Source organism: Monodelphis domestica, chromosome 7 (genome assembly GCF_027887165.1).
Source record: "Monodelphis domestica isolate mMonDom1 chromosome 7, mMonDom1.pri, whole genome shotgun sequence".
In the NCBI taxonomy this organism is placed as follows: Eukaryota; Metazoa; Chordata; class Mammalia; order Didelphimorphia; family Didelphidae; genus Monodelphis; species Monodelphis domestica.
The window spans coordinates 92,303,292-92,327,427 of record NC_077233.1 but is presented as its reverse complement, the minus strand read 5'-3'; the positions used below and the strand labels follow the sequence as shown (position 1 = coordinate 92,327,427).

General features: G+C 44.8%; 1 protein-coding gene across 1 annotated transcript in view; it reads right to left on the bottom strand.

Moving 5' to 3' along the window:
- Positions 1 to 262: 262 nt before the first annotated feature.
- LOC100619627 (laminin subunit beta-2-like) overlaps positions 263 to 24,136 on the bottom strand; it is a 51,378-nt gene continuing 27,504 nt past the window's right edge. Inside the window, exons 19-35 of the mRNA XM_056805074.1 lie at positions 19,508 to 19,700; positions 18,700 to 18,843; positions 18,366 to 18,597; positions 18,055 to 18,218; positions 16,030 to 16,269; positions 15,674 to 15,894; positions 12,697 to 12,793; positions 11,996 to 12,368; positions 11,638 to 11,807; positions 11,315 to 11,556; positions 10,758 to 10,925; positions 10,482 to 10,620; positions 9,355 to 9,544; positions 8,271 to 8,412; positions 3,690 to 3,863; positions 3,155 to 3,311; positions 263 to 2,336 (exon numbers count right to left, since the gene is read on the bottom strand). Of these exons, the coding sequence (XP_056661052.1) occupies positions 2,203 to 2,336; positions 3,155 to 3,311; positions 3,690 to 3,863; positions 8,271 to 8,412; positions 9,355 to 9,544; positions 10,482 to 10,620; positions 10,758 to 10,925; positions 11,315 to 11,556; positions 11,638 to 11,807; positions 11,996 to 12,368; positions 12,697 to 12,793; positions 15,674 to 15,894; positions 16,030 to 16,269; positions 18,055 to 18,218; positions 18,366 to 18,597; positions 18,700 to 18,843; positions 19,508 to 19,700 (3,180 nt within the window). The 3' untranslated portion in view covers positions 263 to 2,202. The remainder of the gene's footprint in view (positions 2,337 to 3,154; positions 3,312 to 3,689; positions 3,864 to 8,270; positions 8,413 to 9,354; positions 9,545 to 10,481; positions 10,621 to 10,757; positions 10,926 to 11,314; positions 11,557 to 11,637; positions 11,808 to 11,995; positions 12,369 to 12,696; positions 12,794 to 15,673; positions 15,895 to 16,029; positions 16,270 to 18,054; positions 18,219 to 18,365; positions 18,598 to 18,699; positions 18,844 to 19,507; positions 19,701 to 24,136) is intronic.

Sequence of the window (24,136 nt, the reverse complement as noted above, 5' to 3'; positions counted from 1 at the left end):
TTTCCCTCTCCTTCCCTCCCAAGGGAGTTTCATCCTGGCTCACCCAGCTAGGAATGGATGGTTAACAGATCATGGAGAGGGCAGAAAGATGGTTCCTTTTTCCTGTCCCCTTTCCACGGTTCTGGATTATGGGAAAGTGGAAAGATCATTGGATTTGGTATTAGAAAATTTAAGTTTAAAAAAAAAAATTCAAGGTTGATTCGTGTTTATTTTCTTTGACCAAGGGCAAACTATTTATCCGCCCCCTCCCCCCCCCCCCCCCCGACTTAAAATTAAAGTCAAGGTCTAAATCTTCTCTAATATATCCTCTGGTTTGAAATTCTATGGTCTTATATAATAGAAGGGGATGGGATACAGCACAGAGATCAATCAAGAATCATCAATTTTATTTATTTCCCCTAGCCTGGGTCAGGAACACCCACCATTCCACTAGGTCTTGCAAAAGGGGGTTGGGGGGAGAACACGGATGGGGACAGATTTGACTCTCACTAGCAGATCTGGCTGAGGAGGTGAGACAGAGGAAATTCAGAAGCTTCCTGGGACCTAAAATAATCCTTGAAGGATGGGGAAAGGGTCAAGAGACACCAGTCTGAGAGGCTTCTTGGAATAGGTGAAACTAGATAAACCTTGAAGATCAGGAAGAGATTGAATTAGGAAATGAGGTTGCTTCACACTCTTGCTGGGGTGTATGTATGTAGGGGGAATGTATGTAGCCTGGATAGTAGCAAGCCCGGAGCCTGGTCCTGGCTCTGTTATTGACCAGCTGTGGCCTTGGTAAATCCTTCAGCTTTCTGAGGGTGTCAGATCCATTTTCTGCAAAACATAGGAATCCATGTTGGATTTGAGGGTCTATGAATCTAGAACTATATGCTTTTATTCTGTGGGCAAAGGGTAGTCACTGAAGGTTTCAGAGCAGAGGAATATCATAGTAAGGCATCAGGTGGATTACAATAGCATTTTATGCAAGATAGATTGGAGAGAAGGAATGAGGTTAAAGGCTGGGGAGGCCAGTGAAGAGGTTCCTTCTTTTAAGTGAAGATGCACTTATCATGCTAGTGTTTTTTTCACCCAGGTATCATAGAAAAGTACTGCAGACTAACGTTGACTATTTTTTTTTATCAGTTACGTGATAAGTTCTATGAGACCCCTCTGGGCCTCAGTTTTCTCCTCTAAAATGAAGGTGGTGGATTTGAGGTTCCTTCCAGGCAGGCTTGGACCATCTTATCCAACCACTGCATTTCCCTCAAAGCCCAGCAGAAACTTCATGTTGGGTAAAAGAGATTGCAAAGTCCCATATCCAGGCCTGGCTCAGTGCTAAAGTGGAAGGGAAGGAGTTCTAGGGAGAGCTATGAGGCCATAAAGGAAAGGTTGCCGGTTCTCTTCAGTGTGGGTGGGGCAAGAAAGGTTTGTGGATTTCTGAGAGGACCCCAAATGACCAAGTGCCGGGGGTAGGGGGAGGTAGGTGTCCATATGCTTCAGACCATTGATTTCTCAATCTCAGAGCCCAGGCTGGCTTCTTCCCCGGGATGAGAATCCAAAGTGAGGAGAGGCCTATCCTTTCCATTCTGCACAAGCACAGGCTTCCTCAATTTCCCAGTGGAGGAATGGGTGCAGCAAACAAGAATAACGGGGACGGGGTGGAGAAAGAATCATACAAGTACTAGGGACAGTAGGAGCCAAGACTGCGGCATCAGAAGAGCCTGGTTATGGGCCAGGCCCGGTCCGCGGTCCGCTGCCGCCCGATCCGCTCCGGACTTTGTGGTGGGCCGGGCGCGCGCGCAGTATCTGCGCCGGAGGGCGAGGGTCCCGGAATGCGCGAGCCCGCATCGAGGGCGGGAGCGTGAGGGAGGGTGAGCCCCGCCCTGTCCCGGGGGGGGGGGGGGGGGGGGCTCCGGAGGCGGGACTTGGGGAGGGGCAGGAGAGATTCAGGGGCAGAACCGAGAGTTCAATTGCTTTCCGGCAAGATTAAGTGACAAGCAGGAGCTGAGGGTACTTAGAGGCTGGGCGGACCTATGGGGCGGGAGGGAGCTACAGAGCTTCGGTGGGGCCGGGGGGGGGGGGGGGGGGGGGGGGGGGGGGCCAGGGTCCCCCTACACAGTGCAGAGAGAGGAGGGGTCCCTCTGCAGGGGCAGATGGGGGCGTAGGGAGGTCCTGGAGAGGCTCTATCTTGGGAGTATCTTTGTTTTACTGGGCGTGGGCGCATCAGCAGGTGGCGTGGGCACTGGCCTCCTGTCTCAGCTGCTCCAGTAGTCCCAGGGCTCTACTCTCCAGGGTCTGAAGCTCAGCTGCCTTCTCTCCAAGTGCCTGCTCATTCAGAGCAAAACGTTTCTCCAGGCCTGGTAAACCCAACACAAGGCTGAGGCAGGGCAGGGCCCCAAACATCAACCTAGCCCCCATCACCTCCCAACCCTCAGGAACCCTTGAGACCCCAGACACCCCAGGCCCTCTGGAACTCCAGGACCCCTACCAATTCAGAGATCCCCCAACATTCAAGATCCTCTGTAATCTCTAACATTTAAGGCCCCAAACACTCCTGGCCAATGAGATTGCTCCACTCCAAACCACTTTAGGCCTCATAAAAAATCCAAGTGTCCAGGGCTCCAAAAGATCCCAGTATTCATGAACCCAAATACTTAAGAGTCTCCTGAAAATCTCATACACCCTGAGATCCCCTAACAGAAAAAGGTTTCTGTGACCCATAAATACCTGGGCTTCTCTCACCCAAGAACCCTAAACATCTAAGGACCACTATGACTACCAAACATCCAAGGCCTCCTGAAAACCCATCTCCAATATTCAGAAAACTCTAAAAAGGAAAAAAAAGAAAAAGAAAAACACCCTACTACTTGGCTCAGAAACTCTTGTACTTGGGACTTCAAGATCTTAAGACCTTCAAAACCTTCCCCAACAATTCTGAGCCAGCCAATATTCATGGCCTTAGAGGGCTCCCTAGCATCTAGGGCACCTTTGAGAAAGACCCCCAAATTCCCAGTACTTAAGAAACCCTTTGACACTCAGGGTCCTGAATTTCCCTGAGAAATGTGCCCCAAACACTAGAGCTTTATGGGTTCCTCGAGTCCCCAAAACACCCAAGGCTCTCACAAAATCCTCAAATCTTTGGTATCCCACCAGGTACACACATTCACAGCCTCACCTTCTAGACGGTTTCGGCTCCTACTTGCTTTCTTCAGCAGCTCTCTGGCTTCTGCCTGAATTCGCTGCAAACGATGTCTGGCCCCATTCACTTCATCCCCAAGGCCATTGATCCCAGACTGTAGCTCTGAGAACTGTAGCTTGGCTGTCTGCAGGTCCTTGGGGCAAAGGAGAACCAGGTGGGAAGAGGGAGGTAAGGCCAGAAAGGGCCAGTCATTTTGGAATTCTAACCCTCTCCTCACTCTCTGTGTTCCTGCCACACCATTCAGAAACCACCCACCTGGGAATCAATTCCCATACTAGGATATCTTGAGGCCTCTGTTCTCCAGGCCACATCCCACTAGAGAACTTTTTATCCTAGGCCTCCCTCTACCTCTCCAAGGATTCAAAGGACTAAGGCCTTTCACCCTGAGGATACCCTCCCCTTCATCCTGGGATATCCTGCAACCCTCATCTTCTGGGTACTGCCCCTGTATCCCAGGACACATGATCCTGGCAAACCTTGGTAGTAATCAGGAAGAAGGCCCCTGCCTCACCTTGCCCAAGTTCGCAGCTGTGTCTGATGCTTGTTCTGCTTGCTCCTGGGCCTCCTGTAGCTGTAGTTTATTTTGTGACACCTGGGCTTGTAGAGCATCAGCTGCTCCCAGGAGCTGGTCCAGGGTGGGACCTACATCCAGATCATGTGCCACCTGAACTAGCCCTAAGGCTACCTGGGGTCAGGGGCCAAATGAGGGGATGAAAAGAACAGGAGAATGGGGTTACAGAAGCAAGGAAAGAGGTTTTGGGGGACTGAGAGAAAACTGAGTTTAGGATTCCTAAAGGGCATTAGGAGAGGCGTTCAGGATTTGGGGGCTCAAAGAAGACACCAGGGAAGTTTTCTGGGATGTTGGCAGTCTGACAGAATATGTGGAGATGGGGGGGAGGGAAGAAAAGAAAATGATCTTTGTTTCCAATAAATAATGTTTGGAAATGACCAAATAAAAATAAAAAAATAAAAAAAAGAAACTTAAAAAAAAAAGAATATTTGGAGATGGATGAAGCATGCTGAGGAGCAGAGGACATTGGAGGATGGGATCCTAGGATTCTGACAGACCCAAGGACAGAGGAAGAGGGAGAATAGGATTGGGGAACAACATAGACACGGAAGGGGTTTTCTTGGTAAATTCAAGTAGGTCCATAAAGTGCTGGGGGGCACAGGAGACATTGGGTGCAGTTTCCTGTGGTGTTTGGATATATAGGTTATTGAGGGAAGTTTGAAAAGTTAAGGAAGATTTCCTAAGGGGACTGGAGAGACAAGAGATATTGGGGAAAACTTTAGAGAAACCTTAGGGAAATAATGGTGAAATTTTAAGTAGTGGTTTAGTGCACTAGGGCATTGATGGAGGTTTCTTGGAGTGTCACTTTGTTTATCCTTCATTTTCTAAGAGGATCAATGGCAGCATGGAGTGATAGGTTGGGAGTGAATTGGATTTAAGTGAGGCAGAGTTGCATGAAATCTTCACAGCCTCATTCTCAGGAAGTTTAAACATCCTTACTTCATTCAACCATCCAGATGCTTTCTAGCTTTTCAATGTTCTTCCTAAAGTGGATTATCCAGGACTGGACACAAACCTTCAGATGTGGGACCAGGACCTTCTTGACTCTTGGGAGCTTTGTTTTAATGCAGCCCATGATTCTATTACCATATAGTTCATGTTGAACTTGCAGTCCATTAAAACCTGAAGATCTTTTTCAGACAAACTACTTACCTAAACATTCTCCTCCATTTTGTAGTTGTGGAGTTAATTTCTTAAACCCAAATATAGTACTTCACATTTATCCCTATTAAACGTCTCCATGTTAAGAATCCAAAAAATATTTTAGCTTTTTAAGATCTTTTGCACCTTGATTCTCTTGTACAGTGTGTTAGCTGTGTCATTTGCAAACTTGATAAATATGCCATTCATGCCTTCATTCAAGTCCATGAAAGAATCATATACAAGGTCAATAACAGCTCTGTGTGCACTCCCTCCCCTGGAGATATCCTTCCAAGCTGGCAATGAACCCTTAATAACTAGTCTTTGTGTCCTGTCACTTAATGAAATTCCAAACCCATCTAATGATACTGTCTCTCTTTCTCACACACACACACACACACACAACTCTCCATCTTTTCTGCAAGAAGAACTTAAGATATTTTATCTTGATAATCTTTAACTATTACAATCTCCTTATCTATCAGTTTAGTGAAGCTGTCAAAAAAATAAACTTAGTTTGGCATGACTTGTTTTTGATGCAATTATATGGATTCCTGGATTATCACTTTCTTATTTAGATTTTCATTAATAATACATTCTAGAATTTCCCCCGGAATCAATGTCAAGTTCACTGGCCTATAATTTGTATACTCCATTCTCTTCCCTTTGCAAAAATCTGGACATTAGTCCTTCCCCAGCCCTTTGTTTTCTCTCTCATACCTTCCCCTCCCCCACATTCTAAGACTTGGCTTCTAAGAAAATCGAGGCCATCTGACTCAACCTGACTGGAGTTCCCTCTTTCTCCCATTTACCCCAAAACCTCTTAATCTCTCTCTCCCCAACTACTAGTGCCCTCCCTCACAAACTCCCTTGTATTTATTCTGTACATATTTATACATACATTTACATGTTGTCTGCACCACGGTAGAAGGTAAGCTCCTTAAGAGGATGTATATTCTTTGAATTTGCAGCTCTAGCATCTTATTTTAATACTTGTTGACTGATGAACGAGAGCCACCATCTCCTTAGCCTGACTACTACTCATTAGCCATCTTTCTTGTCCTTTCCAGTCCACAGGAAGTTTTGTTTGGCATAGAAAACAGACCAGATGAGAGCTGAGCTCAGTTTTGTTTCAGTGGTCAGTTATCACCATTCTATTCCCACAGATTCTTGGATTTCTTTCCCCAATACAACTGTTAAAAACCCACCTTTCTTTTGATAATGGTCTTTATCTTTCCTCAGAGGTTTGTGTTTACTCTGAGCTTTAGCTTTATTGACACCATTTTCACAGAACTCTGCTGTGCTTGCATTTATCCTATTACCAACCATGCTTATTACTCATGTTTCTGTCTTTTATACTTATCTTTCGAAAATCCACATTGGGTAGTATGTTCCCTATGTATCTTCTTTGTTCTTTTCAAACAACTACCTTTTGTGTCCTTGTCAGAATTGTTTCTTTTTGTGTCTTCAGAATTTCATTCTTGAGTCTCTCATCTCTCCCAGGCTTGCTTCCAAGGTAGAATTTTTTCAGTCCATGAGATGCTACCTAACCTTCCTCTAAACCCCTTGAAATCTGCTTTCTGAACATCTAGAGGGGGTGACAGCTAGATAGTTCAGTGAATTGAGAACCAGGCCTAGAGAAAGGAGATCCTGGGTTCAAATCTGACCTCAGCTACTTCCTAGCTGTATGGCCCTGGGTAAGTCATTTAACCCTTATTGCCTAGACCTAATCAGTCTTCTGCCTTAGAGTCAATATTGATTCTAAATATTGTTTTAAGATGGAAGGTAGGAGTTTTTTTAAGAAAAAAAAAAGAAAAGAAAGATCTAAGTGCTTCCTATCCTTCTTAGTCACCAATTCTAAAAAGCCAGTGGTCATAGTTCTTCCTTGTAATTGAGAATTAGATCAAGAAGAGATTTTTTTTAATTCCTTCTTGGTCTCTTCTCTTCTTGAAGGATGGAAAGAGAAATCAGGAAGATACTAATTGCTCTACTTTTGGCAGAGTTCCTGCCAAAAGTTATTCAGGTGACTCCCTTTTAGTTGCTTTTAGTTGCAAAGTGGTGATCTGTTTCCGGAACATGCCCAGATCATCTGTAGTGTATTCCAATGCCAAAATTCTCTGGTTCCTTGAATATCACACAGGAAAATGCCTTTTTAATATACAATACTACCACATCCCAGCTTTACCTTGCTCAGTTTTTTCTACAAGGAATATCAATCCAGCATCAGTCACAGATCTCATCCCACCTAGTCTCAATGAGAAATAGGAGGCCAAATTTTTCTTATGTTTGAACCTCTAGTTTAATTTGCTTATTTCTTACATGTTGTGTATCTGTGTCACTTGGGGCTGTGGAATTTACTACTTGCTCCTCTCTTGGATTCTATCATTCAATTTAGGTACTCCTATTGTCCTTAACTTGAATATATGCCAGCAAGTTTTCCCCTCTTCCATCATTTTTTATTTAAAGCCCTTCTTATTAGATTTGCATGATCCAAGGCAAATACATTCTTACCTCCTTTTTTTTTAAACCCATACCTTCCATCTTAGAATCAATACTTCCCTATTACCTCCAACCAAGATGGAACTTAAAATCCTTTGTTATTTAAAATTCTTCATACTCTGGTACTCTTCACTATTGTGCCAGTTTCTTCTCACATTACCCCCTTTTTTAAAAAATCCTTACCTTCTGTCTTGGAATCAATACTGTGTATTGGTTCCAAGACAGAAGAGCAGTAAGGGTTAGGCAATGGGGGTGAAGTGACTTGCCCAGGGTCACACAGGTAGGAAGTGTCTGAGGCCATATTTGAACCTAAGACCTCCCATCTCTACCTTGGCTCTCAATCCACTGAGTCACCTAGCTGCCCCCTCTTATCTACTTTTGTTAGTAGTGCTTCGTCCCTGTCCAGAGTCTGTTGTTCCTCTATTTCAAGTCATGGCTGAGAAGTCCAAATCCCATTCACAAGCATCATTTTCTAAATCAACTGTTCTCTTCTGTATCCCTTGCCTTCAGGAGGTAGCAGTGAAAAAATACCACTTGTAAAGACCATTTGTTCTCCATTTTCTTGCCCAAGACCCTGTAGTTTTTGGCAATACTTCTAGGTTCCTTCTGGTGATATCATTTATGCCCATATGAATCACCAGAAGTAGATATTAGTCATATGTTCTGACAAGCCAGGAGGTTCTCAGTTACATACTAAATCCATGCACCAAGAAAAGAACAGACCTTTCTATGACTGTATTCTATAACAGGTGATCCCTAATGTTCTATGGGACTCTGGGTAAAGGTTTCTTGGAGCACTGGAAGATACTGAATGCTTGGAGTATCTGGAAGCAATATAGAGACTCTGGGCAATATGTGGAAGATAGCACCCTGGGATCTCACCTCCTGTGTCTGAACCTCTAGGCTCCGCAGGGCCTGCTTGGTTTTCCGAAGCTGTTTCTCAGCTCTTCCTACATTGTTCTGGGCCTCAGTTAGAACTCCCTGGGTCTTCATTACATTGTCCTGGGTTCTGCCTGCATCCTCCCTGTAGGTACAGAGATGGTCAGCTGGCCCTGAACCTCACCTGAGTATTCAGTGGTCTCAGGAAGGCCTTTGTTAGCAGTGCATAGTGTGACCTATAGTGGATGGTGTGCTGGATTTCAAATCCCATGATAAATAGGAGCATCTCTGGCATATGACTTTGGGCAAGTTGCTTCTTTCCTTCCAGTATCATTTTCCTCCTCTAAAAGAGGAAGGATTGGGAACAGAGAGCCATGCCCTCAAGTACTTTGTATTTGGTGATCCCTAATGTTTTATGAGAGCAAAGCAACCTCCACCCAGAGTCCTAATATACCACTTCAAGTCCTGGCACAAATATCAATGCCTGTTTGACAGATAAAGCCCCTTCACAAGCTGGCTCCTTTCTAGTTCTAACACTTACCCCTTAAGTATATGCTATGCCCTGGTTCAATGTCCCCCATTTCTGCCTACTACCTCTGTGAAGACTCAGATCCCCTTCTACCCTCTGGAGAGCCTTTCCTGAGCTCTCTCCTCCTCCCCATCCAGTACCTTCTCCTCTGAGATTCTCTTCCATGTACCCTGAAGGTAGCTCAACTCCCCTGTTAGAATGGGAACTCCTTGAGGGCAGGAGCCCTGCTCCTGCTTCTCTTTGTATCCTAAGCACCTATCACAGAGCCTGGCACCCAATAAGTACTTAAAAAAATGCTCATTCCAATGGGGGGGGGGGCAGGGAGGAAAAAAAAAAGTGATCTTTGTTTCTAATGAATAAAGTTTGAAAATGACCAAATAAAATAATGTTGAATAAAAAAAAATGCTCATTAAATGAATGCTGTGGGATCTCAGAAAAGTCATTTAACCATTCCAAGCTTTGGTTTTCTTTTCTGTAAAATGTGAGAGTGAGAAAAGATAATCTCTTGGTTCCCTTCCAGCTCCATATTCTACACTCTGGGAGGACCCAGTTCCTTACCTGGCCCATTGGGCTTGCCGAAGGAGGTCCTGGGCTGAAGGCAGAGCCCAGTCCATACTATCTGGAAGTTGGAGGGCATCTTGGATCTCTTCCAACAGCTGTTCTATAGCTCTCTGGCCCCCCTGGGGCAGAGGAATTTTCAGGACCCTTTGGGCCACCAGCTCCACACTCTCAGGGTCTGCACCCTCATCTGGAGTGGAGGAAAGACAAGGGACTAAAATCAGGCACACTGACGTGGATTCTGATTCTTAAACTTCTTTGGGAGAAGAAGGAGAGAAGAGAACAGGCATTTTAAAGCACCTACTATGTGCCAGGCACTGTGTTAAGCACTTTACAAACATTTCATTTGATCTTCACAACAACCCTTTGAAGTAGGTATTTTTATTACCTCCATTTTATAACAAGGAACTGAGGTAAAGTTACTTGCCAAGAATCTGTCACAGCTAGTAAATATGAGGTTGAATTTGAATTCAGGTCTTCCTGACTCCAGGCCCAGTACCCTATGGCATCCCCTAGTTGGCTAGAGAAATAAACAAAAGTTCCCATTTCTGTAGTGCTCTAAGGTTTACAAAACACTTTCCTCAGAATAAAGTTCTCTAGGATGCTTCTAGATCTAAACCCCATGACCTATGCCTGAGAATAGATAGCAGATTACAATACACATTTAGCAGACAAGAAAACTGAGGCTCAGAGATGGAAATCAACTTATTTGAGGTCATATGACTACTAAGTATTGAGGACAGGATTCAAATCCAGGTCTTCTGAACCTAACTAGTATTCTTTTTAGTTCAGTACTTCCTCTACTCCACCCCCATCCCCACCTGACCCTAAACTCTGCTTTCCTGGGTAAAGGAAATCTGCACCTTCACAGGGATAAGGAGAGACAGAGTCCTCTCCCCACTCTAACTGTGACCCCTGGCACAAACCTTTAACTTCCAGGTAGCTCCTGACACAACCCTGCCTTGTCAACCTCACTCCTGACCTAGACTCTGCCTCAATCCTGATCTCCAGGGAGAGGGGCAAAGGTCCTAAACTGCTAAGCCTGAGGTTAGAGCTCTTCAGTCTTCTGCTTGGGGGTCTGACTGGAGGGGAGAACATTATTTCATCCCCCTCCCCCTTGGCCTCACCTGTGAGGAAGGCCCGGATCCTCTGGATAGTGGCCAACATGGAGGCAGTGCCAGCCCCATACCACGTGGCTCGAGCTCGGCTCAGTGTTTCCTCAGCTTGTGAGTGGGCAGCCCCTGCCACGGTCCCAACCCGTTGTAGCTAGGGGAGTGGGGTCAATTAGTGAGGTTGGTTCTTCTTACCTGTCTTGGCTCTACCCTCATTCCCCAGCAGAATCTTATCCCAGCCCATCTCTCCCACACTTCTAATTCTAGCCCCTTAATGTGGTTCTGCCTTACCCGTCGATGTAGCCGCCCCAATCTGGTACTTGTGGTACCCAAAGCATGGGATGTGTTTTGAGCAGTTCCAAGTGCCCACAGGGAAGTGGGCAATGCTCCAGAACAAGAGGCTGGCCCACAGGGGGAGAGAGCACAGGCCCTCCCCATACCCCATGGTCCCCCACAGACCTGTGGACAGATACAAGGGGCCTAAAGAGGTATCTTTGGAATGCAAGACACAGTCATCCCAGAGACTCCTGGCCCCAATGTCACAGAATCCCAGAGCACAGAATGTCCAGACTATAGGCGGACAGAGAAGCTATCTGTTTTACCTTAGTCATTTTGTAGAGGAAGAAACTTAGGCATGAAAATACAGGGGGTGGAACTCACCCAAAATCACAGATGTGGAAAAGAAGGGACTCTAAGTTCAGGCTCTTCTAAACCAGAAACCCTGTCTGGGATGTCCGAGTGCCACCCCCCCCCCCCCCCCCAAGATCTTTTCACTAGTGATTTTTCTTGGCACCAGAACTCCCCACCCCAAATGTAATACACGTCATTCCTGTCCCAGAGGCTCTGACCTTGAGCTGGGCCAGGCTGGGGTTCAGGGCCCAGGAGGCATTCACAAGTGCTTGGAGCTGCTCCCCCCAAGCAGCTGCCCTGCTGGGAGGCTTCATTTCTTGCAACAGCCCCTCTGTTCTGCGCCGGACATTACGGGATTGGCTCAGGGCACTCTCTGTGTTTGTCAGGGCAGTTGTGACTATGATACCAAATTCAGCCTTCTGGGAGATGAGAGCAGCCTTGGAGACTAGGGAAACAGCATCTGGGGAAATAGGTCAGCCTGTGAGGACCAGCTTCCTCACTGTCTCCCCACAAGTGTCCCCAGCACCCCTCTGGACCATACCCTGGGCTCCCTGAGGGGCCTCTCTGAGCTGGGTGGCCAAGCGATTAAGATGTTCCATTTCTTCTGTCAGCTGGCCTATGCGGGCATGCTGAGCTCTAGCCCAGGGACCACTCACAGCCACACTGCGTTCCACCCCTCGAAGTGCTCGACCCAGCATGGCTGCCTCCCTCCTAGAGAGAAGACAGAGTCATTTAGGGATGAAGATTAATTTTTGACTCTGACAGACTAACCCTTGGCATCAGAAGCTAACACCTAACTTCAGGAAATGGCCTCTAAAGACTGGACCCAATTCCCCAGTTTCTGTCAGTCCCTAAGACCCTCCCTGTCCCTCTCTAAACCCCCGAGGTTGCTGTCTTGCCTGAGTCCATCCCGCTGTTTTGAAAGCTGCTGCAAGGGCCCCACCAGGGGGGAGGTGGACACCAAGACTCCTTGGACGTGTCCCAGGGCAGCCTCCAGGGACAGCAACCGCCCCCCACTGCTCCGGTCAGTAGCTGCCTCACTCAGGGCATCCCTCCCCTGAGCCAGTGTGGCCAGCCGCTGCTGGAGGCGACTTAGTCGGCTATCCCAGTGAGAGAAGCAAGTTGGACAGGGCCGGCAGTGGGGGAAACTGCCCTGAGAACCCCGGACACAGGCCTTACACTGAGGGCCTGAGATACCATTGAGACATGAGCAGGCCCCCGTCCTAGGGTGGCAATGCAGAGAGACTGAGCCCTGAGGGTCACAGGCACAAGCTGGGGAAAAAAAAAGAAGTTGGGATCATCAAGAGTAACTGATTTTCCTGGTCCTTGAATTCATCCAACTCCTCTCCCATAAACTTTGCTTTTCTTAGAACTGTAGGACAGAAGATCCTTACAGATCTACCTATTCTAACCCCCTTATTTTATAGATGAGATTAAGGACTCAGAAGAGAGTCTTCCAAACCCAACAGCCAGTAAACAAGAATGGAATTCAAACCCAGGGCTTTTATTGCTAATACCAGAGTCTATCCACCATACCAATCTGCCTCCACAATGTTCCCCTCACCCTTAGCTCACCCTCTGCAGACACTTTGCTCCTCACCTCTGCACTCCTTCTCTGGGTCCCCCCAGTACCCTTCCTGGCACTGTGAGCAGGTACGTCCTCCAAATCCTTCCTGGCATGGGCACTGACCAGTGACCTGTGGAGATAGGAGACCAATGCAAAGCCCAGTCCAAGCTACAAGAAACCCTTCACCAAGGACTCCTGGAAGGACAGAGACATAGTCCATATACACAAAAGTTCTCAGCCAGTCTTTTGATTATTCCCTATAACTCCCTTCTCCTGACCAAGGCCGATGCTTCCCCAGGCTACTCTCTTCCTTCCCAACTCAGCTCATCTCTACCCACCATCTCCTCCAGGGCTGTTGGCAAACCTATGGCTTGTGTGCTAGATGGAACTGCTCCCCTCCCTGTCTCCATACGCAAGCCTGAAGACATTTCTCCCATCACCCACCCCTCTGCCCAGCAGCCCAATGGGAGTACTTCCTCCTTTCCCCCTCTGGGGTAAGGGGTGGTGGTGGTGGAGAAAGGCTCACATACATGATCTCCTCACTCCTTCTCACATACCTTCAATCTTTCCCTGGCTCCTTCATCTCTGCCTACAAACATGTTCAGGTCTCCTCACTCCTAAACCAGACTTTCCTTGGTTCAGATTCTGGCTTTGATACAAACCATGTAAATCACTTTCCCTGTTTGGGTCTCAGGGCCCTTCTCTATAAAATTAAACGATTCGATAATATAAGCACTAAGGCCCTTTCTTGACTAACCCCTATGAGCCTATGATCCCAGAATCTCAGAATTTGAGATGAAAAGGATCTTTAGCAGTCCAAACCACTTATGCCCTTCAAAGAACCTTTACTATAACATACCATATGTATAAAATATATACACACATAGATGATGATATTATATATAATATATATTAAAAACCCATCATCTTGTGTTTTGCCTGATAAAACATGTATAACCCAGATAGAATTCTTTGCCAGCTCATGGGGAAGAGGAGGAGACAATTTGGGTTATATAACTTTGGAAAACTTATGTGGAAATTTATTACATGTAATAGGCAAAAATAAAATATTTTTATTAAAAGAAAACACAACATCTATACAATTATTTAAATAGCAATTAATTACTATGTGCCAGGCACTGTTCTAAGCACTTTAAGTCCTTTTGGATCCTCACAACAACTCTGGGAGGTAGGTGCTATTATTACTCCCATTTTACAGAAGAGGAAATCATGGCAAACAGGATGGAGTGACTTGCCCAGTGTCATACAGCCAATATGTGTTTGAGCCTGGGTTTGGACTTGGGTCCTCCCAACTCCAGGCCTGATGCTCTGTGCACTATGGTGCCGCCTAGTGGTCTTAATAGCATATCTGACAAGCTAGCATCCAGTTTCTGCTTGAAGACTTCTGGGAGAATCCAGCCCATTACATTCTGGGATTGTTTTCATCATTAAGAAAATTTTCCTGACATTTGGCCTACATTTCTCTCTCTATGACAACCCCACCCCCTCCCGCAGTCATCGTTACTTCTTGGTCTACAATATCACACTGTGAATCAGTGAGTCCATCCATCCCCCAGAGGAGCACCTGGGATTATACTGTGGCTCGTCCATATACTGGCTGAATGATTGTGAATCAGTCCTCACATTTCTCTAGGTCTCAATATTCCTCAGCAGCAAGATGAAGGGGGAATGAACCTAAATTATCTCTCAAATTCCTTCTAGTTCTTTTTAGGAAAACAGAGATGCTGCTTTATTTTTTTGCACATTTTAGGGATTAGCTGTGACTAAAGTAGAATGGCAACTATTTGAGGACAGAAAGGACCTGAGACTATCAATTACAATCTCTTTATTTTATAGAAAAGGAAACAGAGGCCCAGAAAGGGGAAGTCCTTTAGTTCTACAAGTACTCCTCAGCAAAGCAAGGGTTGGGACCTAGATCATCTGACTCTGGATCCAGGGCTCATCTCCACTGTGCCACATAGCCTAGAAGTAACTTATCTACTATCACTGGCTAGTGCCAGTGATGCGGGCCCAGAGTTCTTATTCCAAGTTCTAGGGCAGTGAGATGGTGCAGTGAGTAGAGTGCCAGGCCTGGGATCAGGAAGATTCACCTTCCTGAGTTCAAATATGGCTTCAGACATCTATTAGCTGTGTGACTCTGGGCAAGTCTGCCTCAGTTTCTTCATCTGTAAAATGAATGTAAAAAATAGAGAAGGAAATGGCAAAACACTCTAATATCTTTGCCAAGAAAACCACCAAAATGGGTCACAGGGAGTCAGGTACAACTCAACAACTCAACAACAACATCCTGGGTCCTACTAAAACTAACTCACAGAAAGTTCAAGTATTATTATCTTTTTCACATATGAAGAAATTAAGGCCTAAGCTCAATAAGCTTTAAATAAGGGCTCCCCAGGTGGCACTAGGCACTAGGTCATAGAGTTAATAAGCCCAAATTTGAAACCAAATCTCCTGATTCCCAGGAGTTCATGTATTCTTTTATTTTTATTTTATTTCTGTCTTAGAATTGACACTAAGTATCAGGCCTGGCACTCCATCCACTAAGCCACCTGGCAGCCCCAGAGTCCATGTATTCTTGTCACTACACCATGCTGACAAAATGCCCACAACTTTCACTGCCACACACACAGAGTGTTTCACTGGCTGTGATTTTAGGACTATTGGTTCAAACTCCATATTCTAACATTTGAGGTACACCATGATTTGACTTCTCAAACCTCTGTTGCTCCCCTGTATCCTCCCTCAGTCCCAGCCAATTCAGTGTCCTCTCTGTTCCCAGACCCTCTTGCTCAGTCATCCATATGCACAGCTGCAGGCAGACAGACGGTTGTACATACAAGCATCGGACCCACCCAATCACACATCCATGCAGACAGGTGTTCAAACACATCCACAGACACAGTCACTGCCTCCCAGACAGGCAGCCACATGTAAACATCCATTCAAGCATGTGTGCACATATATGGACAAGCCTGAAATATTTCCTTACTGGATGACAGGTGAGCTGCAGGGAGTGCTGGGCATGACAAGCACAGGGCTCACAGCCCCGAGGCCCTCCCAGGTTCCAGAACTGGGGAGCACAGCGGTCACAGAGTCGTCCTAGGACATGTGGGCGGCAGGGGCAGTACCCACTGAGCCTATCACAGAAGCAGATGCCACTTCCAGGCAGGCACCGGGCAGGCACTGTGCCTTGTAGGTCACAGCTGCAGCCTAGCAGGTAAAAAGAAATGGGAAATGTCAAGACTTAAAAAACTCAGCTTCAGTTGAGGAGGTCAAAGCTGGGGCAGGGACAGAAGGGCACCCATCACCTCTCTATGAGCCTCCCTCCAGTTCAACTCTACTCACGCCGGCAGCCTCGTGGCCGGAGGGCATTGCCATAGTATCCAGGCTGGCAGTGTGAACAGTGTGGCCCATGGGTGTGGTGTAGACAGCGCTGACAGTGCCCACTATGGGGGTCACAGGCCATGGGGTCACTAGGATCAATGTTGTTGTTGCACTGGCAGGGTCGGCATGGTGCTCCCCCCACTACTCCCTCTGGCCAGGGACGCCCAAAGTATCCAGCAGAGCATCGGTCACAACGAGGACCTGCAGAGAGTGGGAAAATCCATTTAATCAACTCCTGTTCAGAGCTCAAGTAGATCAGGCACAAGTCTGAGCTCTGATTCAGCTGTGTGACTATGGGCGACCATCTTGATGCTGTGACAAGAAAGATGGGATACCAGTCCTTGTACTCCTCTCACAGCAGTCAGGGGTTGGGGTGGGGGGTAACATTCTGTAAATCTTCAAATGCCCCTAAGAAATAAGGGGCTAAAGGATATGAGTTAATAATTCTCAAGGGAAGAATAGCTCCAGATAACTAATAAAAAGAAAAATGAAAATGAAAATTCTAAGGTTCCCATTTAATGGCAAAGATGGATATAATCAACAGTGGCGGGGTTCTGGGAAGTTGGATATAATAATACTGCTGAGGGAGATGTGAGATGGTCTGGCCATACTGGAAAACCAACTAGAATTATATGAAAAAAGTGATTCAACTATCCCTATCCTCCAATCCAGTTATTCCACTACAGAACACACATTCCAATGGGAAGAATGACAAAAAGAAAGTCTATCTAGTTATAAAAATATTAACAGCAGCAACCAAGTGGACACCCACTGAGAAAGGAATGGTCAAAAACACTGTTGTAGGTGAATATAATAGATTATTCTCTCACCATAGAAAAACAATATGGGGAATTAAAAAAAAAAGAAAAGAGTTGTATGATGCTAATACTTGGAAAAATAATCAGAACCAGGAAAGCAATACGAATCACAACTATTACACCATAAATGAAAAGAAAAATAAGAAAAAAACTAAAAACAATGTATAATTCAAGACCCAGAAAAGCACTTCACTTCTCTCCTTTCATGGGACAAAGGGGATTGGGGATTACAGTCTTGCATATACTATCAGATGTAGATAATGTGATGGAGAATTTTAACTGTGTTTCTGTTTTTTCCCCCCTTTCACACAAGGGATAGCTCACTGTGGAAGAAGGAGAAAAGAGGAGAGTATATCTGAAAATCCCTAGGATATAAAAACAAAATTCAACAATAAAACTTTTGAAAGGCCTTCATGATATAAAAAAACCTCAAAGTGCTGTATAAATGTAAGCTATTTTTCTTGCCCTGTATAACTTACATGAATAAGGTACTTCCCTTTTTCTGGGCCTCCATTTACCCTTCTGTAAAATAAAGGGCTTGGACTAGTTAACCTTTAAGGTCTCCTCTTCTAGCTCTAAATCTATCATCTTCAATCATTTCCTAGTTTTGGTTCCCTCATTTATAAACTGGAAACAATAACAGAACACTAGTATGTGCCACCTAGTATGTAGAAGATTATGGCAAGAAAAAAAAAAGGCTAGAGGGAGTTGCTATTATCAGCATCACCATGATCACTATGGCCACCAACATCAACGTTATTATCAAAACAGTTAAGACAAATTACCAAAGAAAAGACAGTTTTTTGTATTTCATCATAGTTTTGTCTTCAGGTCTAGGACAATGGGTGCTTGGTCCATGGATCATAGACAGGAGCAACTGTGAAAAGAATTAGCATGGTGGGAAAAGTCCATCTTTGGAATCTAGAGATCAGGCACTTACTAGTTATGTTACCTGGGGCAAGTAATTTTCTTTCTCTAATCCTCAATTTTCCCATCACAAAAATGGAGAAAATAATACTTTCACTGCTCTTCTTACAGGGCTGTTATAGGGAAAGGGTTTTGTAAACCTAAAGCTGCCATAGAAATAGAAGTTAATATTGGGGGAGGGGGATTGTTTACATGTTTGGATACTGGTTCTGTACCTTTAATGCCCACAGATACCACTTACCTGCATAACCAGGAGCACAGACACACAGAATTCGTTCACTACCACCATCCGCCTGACATGAGGTCCCATGGTAGTTACCAGAGCCTAGGAACCCAGGGCAGGGACAAGGCCGGCACTGCTGTCCTGAGCCCAGGACAGGGTCTCCATAATAACCATCCTGGCACCTGTGGGGATAGAGCATGGTGCTAATAACCAGGTTGTATGCCACCTATTTTCACTCTCAATATTGCCCAGCAAGCCCTAAAGGTTTCCTGGGGATAGGAGCCCTACCTCCTTGTTTAAATAAGATTTTAAAATAAGGCTTTACTCACCTTTCACAGTGACGCCCAGTGGTGGCATCTCCACAGGCCCAGCATACACCTGTGTGTGGGTGGCACTGCTCTGCATGCCCATTACACTCACATGGCTGGCAGTGAGGGAATCCCCACTGGCCAGGCAGGCATTGGTCACACCTTCGTCCTGTGATGCCTGGCTTGCATAAGCACTGTCCACTTATAGGATCACAGGCCAAACTGGTAGACCCCTCAGGAGAGCAACGACATTCTAAAGGAAGCAGTGAAAGGTCAGGCTGGACCAGAGAGGGGAGTCTGCCCCAATTCCATCTCCATGCCCACCCAGTCCTTAGCCTAGTATCTCAGTCCTTACCACTGCAACCTGCTGGGCCAAAGCCATATGTCTGGAGCTCACACTGGTCACAGCGCTGGCCAATGACATGAGGTCGGCATGGGCACTGGCCCCCCACACGGGCACACTCAGAGCTCAGAGAACCTTGTGGGTCACATTCACAGGCTAGAGGTGGGAGGGTAATGTCTGGGTGAGGCAGGATGAACTCAGCCTCAAATCCCTGACCCCCAAACACCCTTGGGATCCAGCCCTAATAAAAGATACTTCTATTCATTTCCCCAGTCATCTTTTCATTCTCCTGTGACCACAGTCACTCTTTGGTGCTTCCCTCAACCCACTAATTTCTCTTACCTTATCTCCCTATACACAAGCACACTTTTGAAGTTATGCTTTTGTTCTGCTCCAGAAACAACCTGATGACTCCCACTATCACTACCCAGGTCCCTCTATCAGGACCCAGTCAATTCCTTGGCAACTCCAAGACAGGAAAATATCCTTAGTGGACAGAGGGCTGGCCTTGGAATCAGAAAGACTCAAGTTCAAATTCCATTTCAGACACTTTCTAGCTGTGTAACCCTGGGTGGGTCACTTACCCTCCCTCTCTGCCTCAGTTTCCTCAATTAAAAATAGCACCTAATATTGTATTGAGAGGACCAAATAAAAGTTATTATTATTATTCTCATCATCATCTCCTCCAGGCATTCCTTACTCATTGTCTCTCACTTCCTTTATTGACTCCATTGCTACTCTCCCAGCCCCATGAGCCACCCTAATCCTGATTGCCCCTTTACCCAACATTCCTGAGTTCCAATCACTCTGAGTCACTCACCCAAGCCACCACCATATAGTAGAGCAGAGATGCTACAGACCAAGCGGGCACAAGATTCTGATGGGGGCCCAAGTGGAGGTGTTCTTGCAGCCTCAAGGCACTGAGTTTGACCGAGTTCTCTCAGGCGCCCTGATGCCCCGGGGTCCCCTCTTCTCAGACCTGGAAGCTCCTCTACTCGAGGTAGGAGCACCAGCTGTGGAGAAAGAGGGATTATTAGGGACAGGCTAGTCTATGAGAACAGTGTCTGTCTATCCATGGGAACCTTGATCCTAGTATTCTAGATTCACGACAGAAGGCCTCTCTGAGAAATGAGAAAGAGCCTGGTGACTTTCAGGTGGGTCAGAGGAAATCTAAGAATCCCAAGAGACTTGGGAAGATGCACTAGCTTCAGCATTCTGTTTTTATTTCTTGACTCATTCACTCCCATGGCTTCTATTCTCCCTTCTATGCAGATGACTCCTGTAAACCTTAAAATTTCTTAGACTTATAAATGTTGGAAATTTCACCATTGGGAAATTTCATACTTGGAAAATTTCTTACTGATAGTCTATTGGAATGTGAACCCCATTGGCATGGGAGGTTCCTCCTCCTCCCTACTTAAGATTACTTTAGGACAGAAACCTTTTGCTGAACAATGGAAAGGGCTTTGACCTATGCTTAAGCATAGAACAGGAAGTTCTTTGAGTCATGATTGATTTTAGAATTGATACAATAGAGATACTTGGAATGACAGAACCAGGTCTTGGAAAATACAATTTCCACCCCACTCAGTCCTAACAGGATTTAGGAAGGGCTGCAGCAAAGGATCAAGATTTAATTATTTGAGAATATGACCTTCAACAGACATGTGCAAAGCCACAGACCTCTGGGCGGTCCTGGGTTAAGCTAGAGCCACCATTGGCACAGGGAAGACATGGACAGTGATTGGTAGATGTGAGAACTGAGGGGAGGGAACTTGGATGGTTTCCTTAAAGAGAGAGGGGTCTGAGGACTAGGTGTGGTTGGTTGGAGAGGTTTTGCTCTGAGAGGTTGTACTCTGAGAAGCTTGCTCTGAAGGAAGCTGGAGGTGGAGGCCCCTGAGACTGTTTCTCCATTTTGGTCACGTGAGTGATAGGGACTGATCTCTTTTCTTTGCCTCAGCTATCTAAGGGCTTGGGCCTTTTGGCCCAGCCTAAACAGAAGGGGTATTTAAGCCCTATTCCCTTCTCTCCCCTTTCTCTCTCCCTCTCTCTCTCTCTCTGTCTCTAATACCTTTCTTCCTCCTGTTTGTAATTAAACTCCATAAAAGGTTGACTGCTGACTTGAGTTTTCATTTAGGAATTACATAGCTGAATTCCTTGGCGACCTTAAATTAATATATACCAGTCTTTTAAAGTCATTTCCTTGTCACATTTGTGGCGACCACGAAGGGACTCTAAAGAATTCTCTCAATAAACTTCTGAAATTCCTTGCCTTTTTTACTCTACCGTCTCACCACTTAGTCCCTTTTAACAACAAACTTGGCCTAAAGACACAGCTGCTAGAACACGTGAGTATAAAAACCTTTTTCTCTTTTCTCTTTTCTCCTTAAGTTAAATTGGAATCAGCAGTTTTTCTTTTTCTTCCCTTTAATCTTAAGGGACAGCTGGGTAGCTCAGTGGATTAAGAGCCAGGCCTAGAGACAGAAGGTCCTGGGTTCAAATCGGACCTCGGATACTTCCCAGCTGTGTGACTCTGATAGACAGAAAACAGCTGTTTTAAATCTCAGCAACAGGACCCTAAAGTCCTGGCTGGAAGAGCTGTTTCTAAATATCCTTTCCCTTAAGGAACAACTTCCTGGATTAGAAAAAAAAAAAAACAACTGTTTGTTGCTTTGCCCTGCTACCCACATGTTTTGTGAAATTACAAAATATATATAAAAAAATGAGTACTACATTCTTTGACAATTATATGGCAGCTGAAGAATTAGGGGCATTGAGGAATGCAGGATACCTCCAAATTTTTATATTAATAGGTACTGTCATTTTTGTACTCCTCAATACTATATTTAGAGATGCTAAAATAAAAAAAATTGAGGATAAAATAGAAAAAATTGAGGGTAAAATAGAAAATATTGAGGATAAAATAGGAAAAATTGAGGATAAAATGCAAGCCCAATTAGAAGATCTAAAAAGTTTCTTACAGGATCAATTGGCAAACAACCACTCTACCAGAAACAGACCTGTTTCTGAACCTTTGAATGAGGAAATTTCCTTCCCTGAAATAGAGATGAAAAACACCTTCCCTATAGCCCAGTTAATAGACTGCTTCTCTCGTGCAGTGCAAATCTTGACTGAATTTAATCCCCAAAACCCTTCCCCTGCAATCCCAGTTTCTCATGTTCCCTCTCCTACAGAAAACCAAATTCCAACGCAAAGGAGATCTTGTCCTCCTAGAGAAACTTGTCCTTGTCAAACTGACCCACAGGTACAAAATTCAACTAGAGGCCTGTTTCCTCTAAGAGAAGTACCTGAAATAGGACGGAATGGGGATGTGGTGACTTTAAGACATAGGATACCGTTTACTCCCCAAGAAACAAATGAATTTACACGAAATATCCCCACATATGAACAAGATCCTTTTCTAGTAACAAAAAAGATGGGAGACATATTTTTTCAGTAATCCATCTTACAAGGATTTTGAGAACTTACTACAGGCTTTTTTAAGTGAACGTGAAAAAAATAAAATAATTGCTCATGTCAACAAAACCCGGGGGCGTAATGCAGCACATTGGCCATCTCAGGATCCCGAATGGGACTATAACAATCCTGAGGATTATCTACAACTATACCGTTGTAGAGAGGCCATCCTCACGGCAATGAAGGAATGTGCAGACAGTACAGATAAGTGGATGGAACTGGAAAAAATTAAGCAAAAGGAAGAAGAATCACCTTCCAGATTTATGGATAGAATAATCGAGTTTGGGGACAGATACTTAGATTGGGACCTAACTAAAGAGAGTAGTTTAAGACAAGTTAGAAGGATCTTTGTAAATAACTCTTGCAAAGCAATTAAGAATTATTTTAGAACACAATGCCCAAGATGGTCAGATATGGACCTTGAAGAATTGCGAAAAACAGCTATATGTGTTTTAAAGGGAAACAAAGAAAAGGAGGAAGAAAATAATGATGACATGGAGGAAATGAAGAAAAAAATAAGATATTTAATAGATAGGATGACTGAATTAGAAAGTGGGCATGATAATGAACCAACGACAATTGCCCCTCTCCAGAAATCCAATTATTAATCCATTACTTGCCACTTCTGTGAGAAGAAGGGCCACAAAATGATGGAATGTAGAACCTTTCTTAAGATGTTTGGAAGGAATACACAGTTTAATAATAACTTTAGAAATAATAACTATAGAAATGATGATAATGGTTATAGAAACCAGAATTCTATAAATTATAATAATGACTATGGAAATAACTATAATGAATATAGAAATAAGAACTTTAGAAACCAGAATTATAGAAATAGGAATTGGGAAAATAATGACAATGCTCAAATTGAAGAAAATTATAATGATAATGAACAACAACAATATATGAGAAATGGCGCTCGTCCAAAAATTACTTGAGGTACTAATGACCCTCAGAGAGGTGCCCTTCAGGGGGGTGCCCAAGGAATATCCCAAACACAATGATGGTGTCCGGGGCGGGGGGAGGCTGGGGCACAGGAATCAGAGGATACAACCTTTGATTTCCCGGACCCTGATGTCCTACTACCCTTTGTCCCTATCCACTGCCCCCCCCATACTAATGAACCCCATGTTACCTTAAAGGTGGGTAACACCTATTATGATTGTCTATTAGACACCGCAGCTTCCTGGTCTGTATTAAAGAGAACACCTGATTTACAATGTTATTCTATTGGCTCAGAGAATGTAATGGGAGTATCAGGAATAACCCAAAGAGTTAAAAGACTTCCTCCTAGAATGGTGTCTGTAGGACCCCTAGAGGTACAACACTCCTTCCTTTTGATGCCTGACTCCCCTTTAAATTTGTTGGGGAGGAACCTTCTATGCAAACTCAGAGCCACAATAACCTGCTCCCCAGATGGCTCATTATCATTAGAAGTACCAGAGGAATCTTTAAATTTACTCCCTGTACTTCTCTCGGAAAACCAGGAGGCAAAAGAGCCTTCCACTTTTGAAATACCTAAAGATATACCAGAGTCTCTTTGGGCCACATCTTCTTCCGATGTAGGCTTACTTAAATCTGCTGTTCCTCTGCAGATAAAAACTAAATCTAGCCCACCTCCTTCTATCCCTCAGTATCCCCTCTCAAAGGAGGCAATTGAGGGTATTACACCAATTATTAACTCATTAATAGAACAGGGAATAATAATCCCTTGCAAATCTGAATACAACACGCCCATCCTGCCAATTAAAAAACCAAAAAAAGGGCCCGAAGGCAAGCACATCTATAGATTCGTACAGGATCTAAGGGCAGTGAATAATCACGTTATAAAGAGACACTCCGTAGTTTCTAACATACATACTATTATTTCATCCATTCCTAGCACAGCTACATATTTTACAGTAGTAGACTTGTGTTCAGCTTTCTTCTCCATACCTATACATGAGAACTCCAGGCATATTTTTGCTTT